Source organism: Argopecten irradians, chromosome 4, assembly GCF_041381155.1.
Source record: "Argopecten irradians isolate NY chromosome 4, Ai_NY, whole genome shotgun sequence".
In the NCBI taxonomy this organism is placed as follows: domain Eukaryota; kingdom Metazoa; phylum Mollusca; class Bivalvia; order Pectinida; family Pectinidae; genus Argopecten; species Argopecten irradians.
This window is the reverse complement of record NC_091137.1, coordinates 15,871,420-15,884,339: the sequence shown is the minus strand read 5'-3', so window position 1 is coordinate 15,884,339 and position 12,920 is coordinate 15,871,420. Positions and strand designations below refer to the sequence as shown.

Here is a 12,920-nt window from a genome sequence, read left to right as displayed (position 1 = left end):
ATAAAATATCCCTGATCATACCTAGAATATATATATGTCGTACACAGGTAAAACAATAATGGAAGTTGACTTATTCAGAAACAAAACTGGTTCTAAGAACTATTTCAACTAAAGATTAAACTTTAAACATCATTCCAGTCTAATACTGTAATTACGGAATCGTGGCATATCTATATAGCAATCTTCTGTAATTTCTAAGGTATTAGTAAAACTTCTAAGCATGTATTTTCACCGTTTCGAATCTACATGTATAGTCATACAAGAAGGGTTACAGCATTACCACACTAATTATATATAAATATACTTATTTTAATATCACTTAGTATATTTTTGAAAAGGTACAAGATATTATATCTATTTATAATGCCTGTATACAAGTAATTTCATTTTTCATTTGAACACTATATGTGGTTACTTTTTGGATTATACGATAAATGTTCATATATCATACTATTAAATTTCGGTATGATATACAAAAGGATCGACAATGAATATACTATTTTAAGGATTTAGTATGATTTTGAAATAATGAATTTAAATCTTCACTTATACTGTAATTAAGAAACATATATCAGAAATATCATTGATGTATTTCTGCTTTTTAGTAAACGTTAAAGTTTCAAAGGCAACAATATAGATATACATATTATTTTCGGTATAAGTTCGGTACTGTTACTCCAATATCACATAACTGATAACCGTCCAAATTTTATTTTTACTCAAAAACTGTGCCGTGTTTGCATCGTTGTGGCAGAAGTTTGAAATAAAAACATGGATTCTAGATATATTCATGCTAAATTTTGGGATTTTACTCGTAAAAAGATAGCGTTACATTATACTGTTTTTTATTACACAGAAATTTACATAATATGCTATCTAAATCTCAGTCAAGACTGATCCGAACATCATATTGATATCGCTATCGAATTGGACTGATTATCTAATCTAAAGTTAGATATATTCTTGTTTGAATGTTTGAAATGGTGTAAATGGAATGTTTTGAAACTGAAAGTATCTTAATCATAAAGCTAGAATAACCATTTACTCGAAAAGCTCAAATTGTAGATCTAACGTATACGTGTATGTGCTGTATAGATGTATAGTACTAGGCTTACCTTGTGTAGCCGCGGACTACTGTGGCATCACAAGACCACGTGACCGCCTAGCTCATTATCTCTGAACCGTAGTCGACACTGCCCGTAAATCACGACCAAAACCAACCGATAGCGCTAAAAGCTAGGCGATTCGTTGGGTGGGACTTAATTTTTCATTCATCCAAAGCAATATCCTGACGTATTATCAAAAAAAAAAAAAAAACTTTGGCTGCACAAATCCTTTAAAGTTATATGTGCCGTAACTAGCTCTGACGCGAATATAGCAGAGTTATATATATATTAATAAACATTAAAAGTTATGAACTTTTCGTTAATTAATTACGATGCAAATAAGTTACTGGTTTAAAAGTAATTAAATTACAAAATTAATAATTCGATTTTTGGCAGTACTGCTAAAAATCATAGGTTCCGCTCACTTAATGTTGTCAGCGCATGCGTGACAAAAGCAGCAGGCCACAAACAAAAACAATATGGCTTCCCCCACTTCAAAACGAAAGCGTGGAAGGCCGTCATACGTAAAGCCATCTGAGAAGAAGGAAAGCAAACTAGAATATCAACAACAGCGCCTTGAAAGCAAAGTGGTTATCGGCGAAAACATCTAGCGTTGGAATTCGGTGAAAGAAAGAGAAAACCTCGATCCAGTTCCATCTTGAAGTTAGCAGCTTTCCTCCTCGCCATGTGAGTATCGTTATCGTTAACAGTACTTGTGACATAGATCTTAGATGACTACAGCAAATAACGCGATCATCGCTTTTCGCTCTCGTGTATCGATAAGTGTGGACATGTATTTACTTTTTGAGTGGAAATGACTCTGACAATGCAGATGGTGTTTATAGAGATTGTGGGGCCCGATTAGGGGTAATCTACCGTACAGTGAGCATGGTAATGTCAATAAAGTTTGAATGTGATTGATATGACACTTTCTTAGATGTAAAATATAGCCATAGAATGCTTAAAATCTTTAGCGTGTCCCTGTAATTTATCATCAGTTTCTCATCAGTCCAACATCATTGGGAAGCCACAAACGGCTTGTAAAGATGTATAGTGATATTTACAATAATGGTAAAATATTTAAAATGATTGCTTAAATTCTTAATAGTATGTCCTAGGTTTATGTATAATATAATGTCTTTCCTAGGTTGATGGTGAAAATTTCGTGGCGTGGTTTTTCCAGTGCTTGTTTAGCCTATTTTTGAAAATATTCAGGTTTTCAGCATTGACCACATCAACAGGGAGAGAATTCCAGGACTCCACTATCCTGTTACTGAAAACATTTCTTGCCGAGTTGAGACGAAAGGGTTTCTTGTAGAGTTTTTTTATTATGACCTCTTGTACCTGTGTGTCTCATTGGAGTACACATGTTCTCACTGGTAACAATATCGATTTTGTTGATAATTTTGAAGGTCTCCACCATATCGGCCCTCAGTCTTCTATATTCTATAAGTGTTGGGATACCCAGGGTCTTCAATCGGTCCGGATAGGAGAGATCTTTGAGGTTTACTAGTCTTTTTGTGCCTCTTCGTTGGACATTTTCGATGGTTTTTATATCTTTTTTTTATCCAAGGAGACCAAACGACAGAACAGTATTCCAAATGAGGTCTAACCAGAGTCTTATACAGTGTTTTAATAGTTTGGTTGTCAAGATACGTGAATGTTCTAAAAATGATACCCATGATTTGGTTTCCCTTTGTTGAAGCTTTATTCACTTGATTTGTAAACTTCAGGGTATTATCTATTGTGACTCCCAGATCTTTTTCACTGTTGGTTTTCCCAAGTCGTATTCTGTTGTCGCCGTCCTTTATGGTGTATTGTCTGTTAATGGGGATATTTCCAATTTCCATATGCTTGCATTTTTCTTTATTTAGTTTCATTAACCAGAGGTCAGTCCAATCGGAGATCCTGTCAATATTTCTCTGTAGCTCTTCACAGTCCTGTAATGTGTTGATTTTTGAATACAATTTGGTATCATCCGCAAATAGTTTGGTAACACAATTCACTACCTCTGGGATGTCATTGACATAAATTAGAAATAGTATGGGCCCGAGTACACTTCCTTGAGGTACACCGCTTTTTACTTTTTTGGTTTTGGAGCTTGTTCCATTTATAATAACCTTTTGTTGTAGTCCCGACAGAAATTGTTGAATCCATGACAGAATTTTGCCTCCAATTCCATAGGATTTTAATTTGTATATGAGGAGTCTATGGGACACTTTGTCAAAGGCTTTACTAAAATCCAAATAAATAACATCGATGTTGTTGTTGTTGTCAAGGGCCTGTGTCCAGTGTTCTAATACCTCCAGGAGCTGTGTTGTGCAAGACTTGCCTGGCGTAAATCCATGTTGTTCTGGTGACACTAAATTGTTGATCTTTAGGTGTTCCATGATATTGTCACGTATTATTCTCTGCAAGATTTTACAGGGTACAGATGACAGACTAATAGGACGATAGTTATTTGGATCCTTTGTTGATCCTTTCTTGTGTATTGGGCAAACATTTGCTGTGGTCCATTGTTTTGGCACTACACTTTCTTCTATTGATTTTTTGAAAAGTGAGGTTAAAGGCTTTACTATGATGTCCTTTGTTTCTAGTAGAAGTTTCGGATGAATTCCGTCCGGACCAGGTGATTTATTTGGTTTTTGCTTAGATAGTGCCTTTAGTACTATTTCCTCCGTGATTTCAAAATCTATCAGTGGACTCGTTATATTCCTCCTGGGTAACGGGGGTAAATTGGTATTCCCGTCTTCCACAAATACACTGACAAAAAAAATCGTTCATAACTTCGGCTGTTTCTTTATCTGTTTCTGTTAGGTCTCCATTTGGATTATTGACTCTGGTGATGGTAGATTTTGTCTTTGTTTTTGATCTGACATAGTTCCAGAAGAGTTTTGGGCTATCCTTTATGTTTTCAGCTATGGATTTTTCGTAAGATCTTTGTGATAATCGCAACAGTCTTGTGGCTTTGTTCCTGGCAATTTTGTATGGTTGATAGTTGTTGTCTGTTTTGCAGTGGAGATACTTTGTCCATTCTTGGTGTTTCTTCTTTACAGTAGATATTGCATCTTTATTGATATATGGTTTGCGGATATCATTGGATCGCCTCTTGTATAATGGTACATGTTTTTCGATACTGGTAGATAAAATATTCATAAGGTGTGTCCAATGTTCATCCGCATCCATATTTGTAGTATCTTCTGATGCGTGTTCAGCCAACTCTTTGTTAATAGAATTTCAAATGTTAATAGGATTTCAGCATAGCATAACATGTCAAATTCTAACATTAGGTGATCACTTTTGCCTAGACCTGGATTGAACTTGATGTTTGTAATCATTCCTTCTTCATTTGTTAGGATGAGGTCGAGTAAAGATGGAATCTGATTCTCCCTAATTCTTGTCGGTCTTTTGACATGTTGGGTGTAAAAGCAGTCCCTTGTTACCTCCAACAACCTCGTGGCGATATGTGCCTCACCTACAGAGGTTGTGTTGGTATTCCAGTCGATTTCTTTACAGTTGAAATCACCCACCAGTAATATGTGAGAGAAGGTACCATTAGAGATGGTTTCCAGTAGATTTACTAGTTTATTGTTGTTTATATTTTGCTATATAGAGCTTCTACATCTTTTCATTTACATTAATACAATATCTCTGTACATGTTTGATGCTGTAGCAGGTTTTATTGTACATATGGATAGTGATACGGTTGCCTTCTACCTTCGCGTTAGGGGGAATTTCCGTTTTGCTATATAGAGCTGCGGACCAGTAAGTCAGGGGTCACAGGTTCAAGTGCTGCTGCAGCATGTGCTCACTACTCTCAACCTGTTACAATACTATATAGTTGTTCATGTACATGTATGTTTTTTCTTTTAGCTATGATAGCTATAGTAACGTGAGACAGGCCCCTCCATCCAATATGATATCAACACCTGACAAAGGGACTACCTTCAGACCACCTTACATGTCTTTGTATGGTATAAAATTGGAAATTTCATCAGAAGATTCATCAGCACCGATTAATTCATAGCTTAAGGTATATATTGATACTTTTTTTATCCCCCGCTTTCTCCGAAACGGGGACATTAATTTGGGTTTGTCTGTCTGTCTATCTGTTACACTTTGTTTCCGTGCAATAACTGTTACAAATGTAAACCGATTTTCTTCAAACTTGGTGACAAGTTTAAATGCTTTAAGGGCTCTGCCAGTTTCGATCGCGACTTTCAATGGACCTAATTTAGCGGAGTTATGGCCCTTTGCTTAAATAAAAAAAAAAGTCAGTTTCTGCCATTTCGGTACAATAACTGTAATAATTAAATATTAACTGATTTTCTTCAAACTTGGTCACATGGTCAAATGTACCAAGGGCTTGAATGAATTCGCTCAGCACATCGGACCGTATTTGGCAGAGTTATGGCCCTTTGGTTAATGAAAAATGTCATTTCTGTCAGGTTAATGAAAAATGTCATTTCTGTCAGGTTAATGAAAAATGTCATTTCTGTCAGTTTGTGTTCAATAACTCTCACAAATATTACCGGATATTCTTGAAAATTGGGAACCTGGATAAATATTTTAGGGCCTTGCTTAAATTCGATCAGGACTTCAATTAGACGGACCCTATTTGGCAGAGTTATGGCCATTTGAATAATGAAAAATGACATTTTCGTCTGTTTCCGTTCAGTAACTCTCAAAAATATTACTTGCTTTTCTCGAAAACTTTGTAACATGGTTTAATGTCTTCGGACTTTGGCCAAGTTTGATTGACACTTTCATTGGACCCTTTTTGGCAGAATTATTGGCCTTTGATTAACAAAATCGGGGATATAAATTCCACGAATTTGCTTGTTTTTAACAAAACAAAGATTGTGTAAGTTCAGCCTATGTAAAGTACTGATATGACATGCTATCCTAATGTATGAGAAATAAGATTACATCCATTAAAATCCATAAAATTTTCCATGTTGATTTCAGTGGACCAGTAATATCCAGAGTTCATGAAAACATGTATCTGGACCTCCACGTTTAATATCTTCGAAAGGGTTCCTGGAAATTGGTCTGAGTACGAAAACAGTGAAATGAGACAGAATTCGAAAGAGATGAAACAGTTGATGTCGATGATAATTCAAATTGAGTGAAAAGGATTGCCAAAAAGACTGGTGACAGCCAATGTAAAAATAATGGGTGCAGAAAACAAGGAACAGCAATATATATATATATACCTATAGCGGGATTGGACTGGGTCGACCACTGCTAATCCACTACAATAAAACCTTCGATTTGTATATTTTGATTCAAAATGGTTAATTATATTAATTAGCTACCCTCATACAGGTATGTTTATATACATAAATAAACATGTATATTTCGTTGTATAAACACGGTATTGTATGCTTTTATATTTGTTGCCTGGTAGGCCAAGACCCGAGTTATGGTCACCCCACGGTTCAGCAACCTTGACACAAGTTTGACCGATACGTTTGCGTATCTTTTTTCATTGGTCAGTCATCTTTAGCCTCAGTCCAATTCTGATTCCAATGACGACTGCAGGTGGGTTTTTTTCACAGAGATTTTATTTCATTCTGCACCCACCTATCCCTCCCTATAAATAACTATAAATATCTAGGATGTGGTTAGCACAAGCTGCTACACTTTTTTATAAGTAGAACATTACACAGCACACCTACTTGTGCAGGATAAATTTTTCTTTAATTTGTTTTTTTTCTTCATATTTATACCTGTATGTTAACTTGCATATTATAACTATATATACATGTACATGTATATATAATGTTTAATGCTATTTTTTCACTGTAATTAATTCATATACAACACTGTATTTATAATACAGATTCATTATACATGTATTATATATATTGGTAATTGCCCTTTCATCCCTTTTTGTATTAGAGTAATATTATAATATATTATATACCTGATCTGAACAGTAACTCAAATTTTCTGTAGCCATGGGGTAAAAGGGCATTTCTTTGTAAATACAATGTACAGGTACATTCAGGGGGAGATAATTTTGATGGAATTGCGTAAAACATCAGTTAGCATATTTATATGTAATGCCTCTACTCATATATACATATAATAAAGTAAGTCTCCAGACTTACAATTGGGCCGAATTTTCTGCGAATGTATAGTTGTGTGTTGTGTGCTTGCTTACACTTATTATCGGTAATTATGATATACGTATACATACACAACTCTATAATGCATACAGATGTAACATTTACATGCACTGTACAGTCGGATAAGTCACCATTTAGTTTTCTACCAGATGAGCATGGAAGTTTATTGTGACTTCGGCATTTGTATACCACGGTATACTGAGATTTAAATGATTTATAACAGCTTCACTAAATTATATAATAGTTGGCTTGTTTGACAGCTAATGTTCCCTTATATTTCGTAAAGAATTACCCCTATGGTGCCCCGCCATTCTTCGTAATTTTTATTCGTGACAATTACCACAAACGACATTATTTATATCGCTCTTAGCTGATGCTTATTCTGATAAATTCTCATTACGAAACAAATTGCAACTTTCTACGGAAAAATCCTATCGAAAACATACTTTCACTTTGCAGTAAGGTAAACAAAAACAACCATGGCACTTACGATCGGTATCTATTTTGATGTGTTCCGAATGAAGATCACGTGACTTTTCGGTACCTCTCTGTTTCAATATTCATAAGAAGGCGGGACTAAGCATTTCCCGTACAGTGTCTTCGCAGCGTTATAATTACATCTTTAGAATTATTATAGGTAGACTACATGGGGCGAATAATTTAAAAACTAATATTTATCAATTTCATCAAATTTCCAATAAAAAATACGCCGATAAACAAATATATCTCAGTTACGGCACATATAACTTTAAAAGTGTTATCGGCCGCCAATTACTTAAATTATCACGGGGTTTATTACTTTTTGTGATGCATGTAATTATTCCTTGTTTTTGAGTTATTGAAAGTTCTAATGTGCTAAAACTATAATTAAGTGATCTTAAAACAAATGGTCCCAATTGCTTCCAAAATATTTTCAAAAATTCCACTGTAAAACCGTCAGAGCCAGGACTTTTATCATTTTTCATTTTAGCAGTGTGTTGTTTAATTGATTTATTGTAAGGGGTCCTTCAATATTTAAAGATTATTTAGGATAATTTAGGAACAGTATAAGATTCTAGAAGTTGTTCAATATTAACATTACTTAGTGTGGTATTTTCTTTTATATTTCCATTCTACTTTCAGTTTCCCGTTTAATCTATGTTAAACCAGATGGGCAATATCTGGCTATGAACTCCAATCTGGTCAAGCGTATGAATATTTGACGTTTCCGCTGCGTCACTGAGAATGTATACACTGTATACTTACGCCTATACACAACGGTCAAATATTTTTAAAAGTGGTTTTAAAGTTGTGCGGTCTATGAAATCTAATGGTATTATCGTATTGACAAAATAGCATGTATTAAAAAATATTATCGCATAATTTTCATTTGTTAGCTTGTTTCAAACCGTTTTGTGTTGAACTATATTCAGAATCTGATGCTATGGCTGTTCCGTTTATTGAACTTGGTGACGTCAACACTAGCGCAAGCGGGAAATTCAAAAGATATACATGTATAGTTTTGAATTTGAATGATCGTAATGGATATATAAGTAATAAACTGTTACCAGATTGGACATACAGTTGATATGAAGCCCATCCGTCCGAAAGATAAATATTCATGGCGCCCTAACGGGCGCCATTCTATTTATCTTCCTTCCGGATGGGCTTCATATCAACTGTATGTCCAATCTGGTAACAGTTTATTGCTTAAATATAAGTTATTATAGTAATTTTCACATTCATGTTATACATAATATATATATAAAGAAGATCATCCAAACTGACAATACAATGAATAAATCAAAATTAAAGATATATCAATCAAACTATATTTCAAATATTATGATGGAATACTACATGTGTAGAAACATGTTTAAATAGAAATGAAATATTAGATTTAGATATTACTAAAACGATTAGACTCATCAACACGATGATTTTTCAAATTTGATTGACCGAACGGATCGCACAGCTGTTACAGCTGTGTCCTTGATAATTGGTACTTTTCGATAGGGGAATGTCTCATAAAGAATTCTTCAAATACAAGTGTGCTATTTTTAAAGTTTTAATCAAATACTATATCAATACTCTCATCGGTTTAATTCAGCAAATGAGATTATCGCCGTATGGTAATGACACCGGAACTAGGTACCCTCTGAAGCGTGAGTTTTGAACAGAGCTTAGATTATCGCTTTTATCTGCATTTTGAGTTGTTTTTGGACACTAACGTTTGGTACACGGGTTTCCAAATATATTAGCCACACAATGATATATAAATGATGCGTCGCAAAAAAAAAACATGCAGCTACACCACCAATGGAGATACCAACGTAAATCGCCTGTCGTTAGAACAGAAAAGAACTTTCCATCGACCATAAATACATATTTTTAGTACAACATTACTCTATTATGATATATAAGGGTAGATTCACAAGAAAAATGCTTCCCAGACCCATCTATTTGTGTTATGGGAGGAATGTAAAATCTCGGTGGTGTACACGGCTCATAGCTGATATTTTATTTGGCGGGTGTACGGCCCATAGCAAACGAGGTGTACCTCAATTTGGTAATTATTCTTATTTGTTAATTTCTTCACGACATTGCCCTAAATGGCATATCTGATAAGCGAAACCATTTTAGAAGATACTCGACTCGCATTTAGACGTAAAAAATGTGTGATAGTTTTGTATATATATATTGTTTTGGCTATAATAATTTGATTTTAAAGATATAGCTAAAAATTAAACATGTCGTTTCAGGTGTTCTGCATATAACCTAATAAACTGACATTGTCAAGTCCAATAGCCCTTTAAATAATTACAATAAAAATGTTCTAGCTTGATTAAATCATAAAAGCTTACCTGGTACAGATTCGACATCGTTATCACTCAGGTACGAGTTGAGACTCTGGCAGCACGTAAAAATTCCGGCCACTGCGCAGTGGTTAAATAGTCCTTGCTTGTCGCTTGCCTTCTGACCTGAACGGGTGATGTATACCCAGCCACTGGTCGCAAAGCCAACAATGACGAGTAAAAATGCTAGATTCGTGAGGACAAACGATATTTTAATTACGCGAGGCGCTGACGAAAACCGCTCGACACAATCGATGGCTATTTCTGTTTTTGTCCTCCCTGTCATTTTATCAGATCGTTGTAAAACACACAAAGTTGGTAATATGACAATGGTTGAAACAGTTATCCTCAGATATTTATCATGTCATCTTCTTCAGCATGTATCAAATGTTATTTGCTTTTACTTATAAAGCAGTAATGCGCAAATGTCGAGAATTCTTTCAAGAATCAATGTGTCTTTAGAAAAGCTAACCATTAAATGTCTGTACTGTTATATAGTCCATATGGCAATTGATGACGATTAGGTTATGATTCTACTGACTAGTTTTGGGAATAGTGCGATTTATATCTGTCTGTCCGAGAACTTGATCGAGTCATTTACCTAGAAGGGCATTGTGTCCCGTTATGTTTGCATGTTTCTCGGTAACGGCGATGATACCATGCATTGTCTCACATAAAACAAAGCGTCGCTCTATTTTAAAACTTTACGTTAGGCCAAAAAAACATGTTTGTTTAGAGTCCTCCGACCCTACCTAGATTTTACCAAACGCAGGCAAACTAACCGAGGTACAGACGCAAAACGGCAACCGCATATGAAAATTTGATCTTGAATGTCAATCACCAATTAATTAACACCTCAGGCACCATATTCTAGGTCTTTTGGTGTGTGGACCACTTTCAGCATGGTAAATGGTTAGTGTGTTGTGTCAGTACTGCGGTGCCGGTCAGTGACAGTGCTTAGTGTTGAGGTATTTGACAAAAATTCTGCGTGTATATAATGTATATTTACCAGTCTATAAAGCGATATTTTCCATTATTAAATATATATATTGCAAAATTGACACAAGAAAATAAGCGAAATTTAAAGGCAATTATTTGTAAATGAGAAAGAGACTGTATAGAAACATAAAGTGTGGTGAACAATACAAACTTACTGTTTAATGCACATTTAACAATTTCATGGAAGTTCATAACAATAAATCTGTGACACAAGAAAATTATATATATTTTTTTTAAATCCGACCTACCTACCCTATTTTTTGGCCTGATGTGACCCTAAACAAACGTATATTTTCTTTGCCTTACTAATCAAATGTGCAGAAACATGTTCAGACTTGTGATAGAATTCCATAGCTACCTCCCTGTGTGAATATACTTGATACTTGTTTAAACACACACCAAGAACTTGATTCAAGAGAGGTTCTACATTTAGTGGTTTATATATGGATACCAATTATCATTACGAGGATAACCATTTGTTTTAAAGTGACATAAAGTGACATAAACTTTCACGAGAATTTAAAATGTGTTGTAAATCGTTCTTGATCAACGTCATCAAAGTTGTGGGTGGATGTCCAATGCCCCTCGGAATCAGTTGTACGCTAGTAACGGTGGCATTAATTCTAACTTTAATAGGAATGACGACAAGCAATTGGATGTCGGAATCAACCCCTGACACGACCCAAGGCCTGTTCTGGTATTGTGTAAAGCAGAATAACACAGAATGCTGTGCTCAGCTAGAGGAATATGTGGACGCAAATAATATGGAGATGCCAGGTAGTCATTTCTATACATCTTATCTGATAGAATTTATTCATAGTGACATTGTAAGGCATATAATAATTAGGGATTTCCGTCCATTCAGGCTGGAAATCCCTATTGTTTTTGTTCGCGATCAAATCTAGTTTCTTATTATTTTCATTCTGACAAGCTTACCGATACTTGCATTAAAAATCCTTACGGACACAATATATAATAAATAAAAACAATATCGACTGACACATGAGCGCTTTCCCCCCATTCAATTGATCCGGAGATCTTCAGACTGAAGAGCTTCCTTGAATGGGGCGAAAGCGCTCACGTGTCAGTCGTTATTGTTTTATCATTAGCTTCTTGGGTAAAATCTATCTTTTCGTGCAAATATCACATAATTGGTATATATATATTGATAATGATAATAAAAAGGCTAATCGAATTTTAAAACATATATAGGGAAAAAAATAATACGAGCAGTCACTTGAAACGTCATAATATACACGTGCATATCAAAAGGTCTCCCATACTTTCAAATGACATACGTATCAATTTACTAGTAAACGTTTCTGTCATAATTTGCGTGCCCTTGTGCTTTGGCTGAGGTGATCAAGATGGCATTTTATGGTCTCGAATGAGCAGTTGAGACTGTTTGTTTTATGTTGTACACATGTTCATAACACATGTTCATAAAACTATAACTGTAGTATAAACAGATATATCTAGATCTAATATCCGATAAAAAGTTACATAAAACAAGACCACGATTGAGAGCATCATGGGTTACGATAGGTCTAGGACGTCCCCTTGCAGGCGGCAACATGTAAGAGATTTGCAAATTATTTTTAGTCTTGATGAATTCAATGATTTATTGTAATTACTGGTTTATGTAAATATCTTGGTTTTCCGTGTCGACACCAAAATAAAACTTGTATATCCTGCAACTAATTCATTATACCAGAAGATAGTATTCAAAACGAATGCAAATTGCCTGTTATTTACACAATTTCGCTTAAATTGAGACGCTTCTTTGATGATCAAGAAAAGATGCATTCACTAAACCGAATGAGTATGTACTCCTTTTTACTATCGTA

At 34.8% G+C, this 12,920-nt stretch overlaps 2 protein-coding genes across 5 annotated transcripts in view; one reads left to right on the top strand and one right to left on the bottom strand.

The window, feature by feature from the left end:
- LOC138320747 (uncharacterized) overlaps positions 1–10,640 on the bottom strand; it is a 29,977-nt gene extending 19,337 nt beyond the window's left edge. The window contains exon 1 of one of the 2 annotated variants that reach the window (XM_069263925.1): positions 10,084–10,640. In XM_069263925.1, the coding sequence (XP_069120026.1) occupies positions 10,084–10,360 (277 nt within the window). In that variant the 5' untranslated portion in view covers positions 10,361–10,640. The remainder of the gene's footprint in view (positions 1–10,083) is intronic. The other variant, XM_069263924.1, reaches the window with a different exon arrangement.
- Positions 10,641–10,846: 206 nt separating this feature from the next.
- Positions 10,847–12,920, top strand: part of LOC138320744 (uncharacterized) — a 41,835-nt gene continuing 39,761 nt past the window's right edge. The window contains exons 1-2 of one of the 3 annotated variants that reach the window (XM_069263921.1): positions 10,847–10,986; positions 11,710–11,850. In XM_069263921.1, coding sequence (XP_069120022.1) covers positions 10,977–10,986; positions 11,710–11,850 — 151 coding nt within the window. In that variant the 5' untranslated portion in view covers positions 10,847–10,976. Of the gene's footprint in view, positions 11,043–11,571; positions 11,851–12,920 lie in introns of those variants that run through there. The other 2 variants (XM_069263922.1, XM_069263920.1) reach the window with 2 other exon arrangements.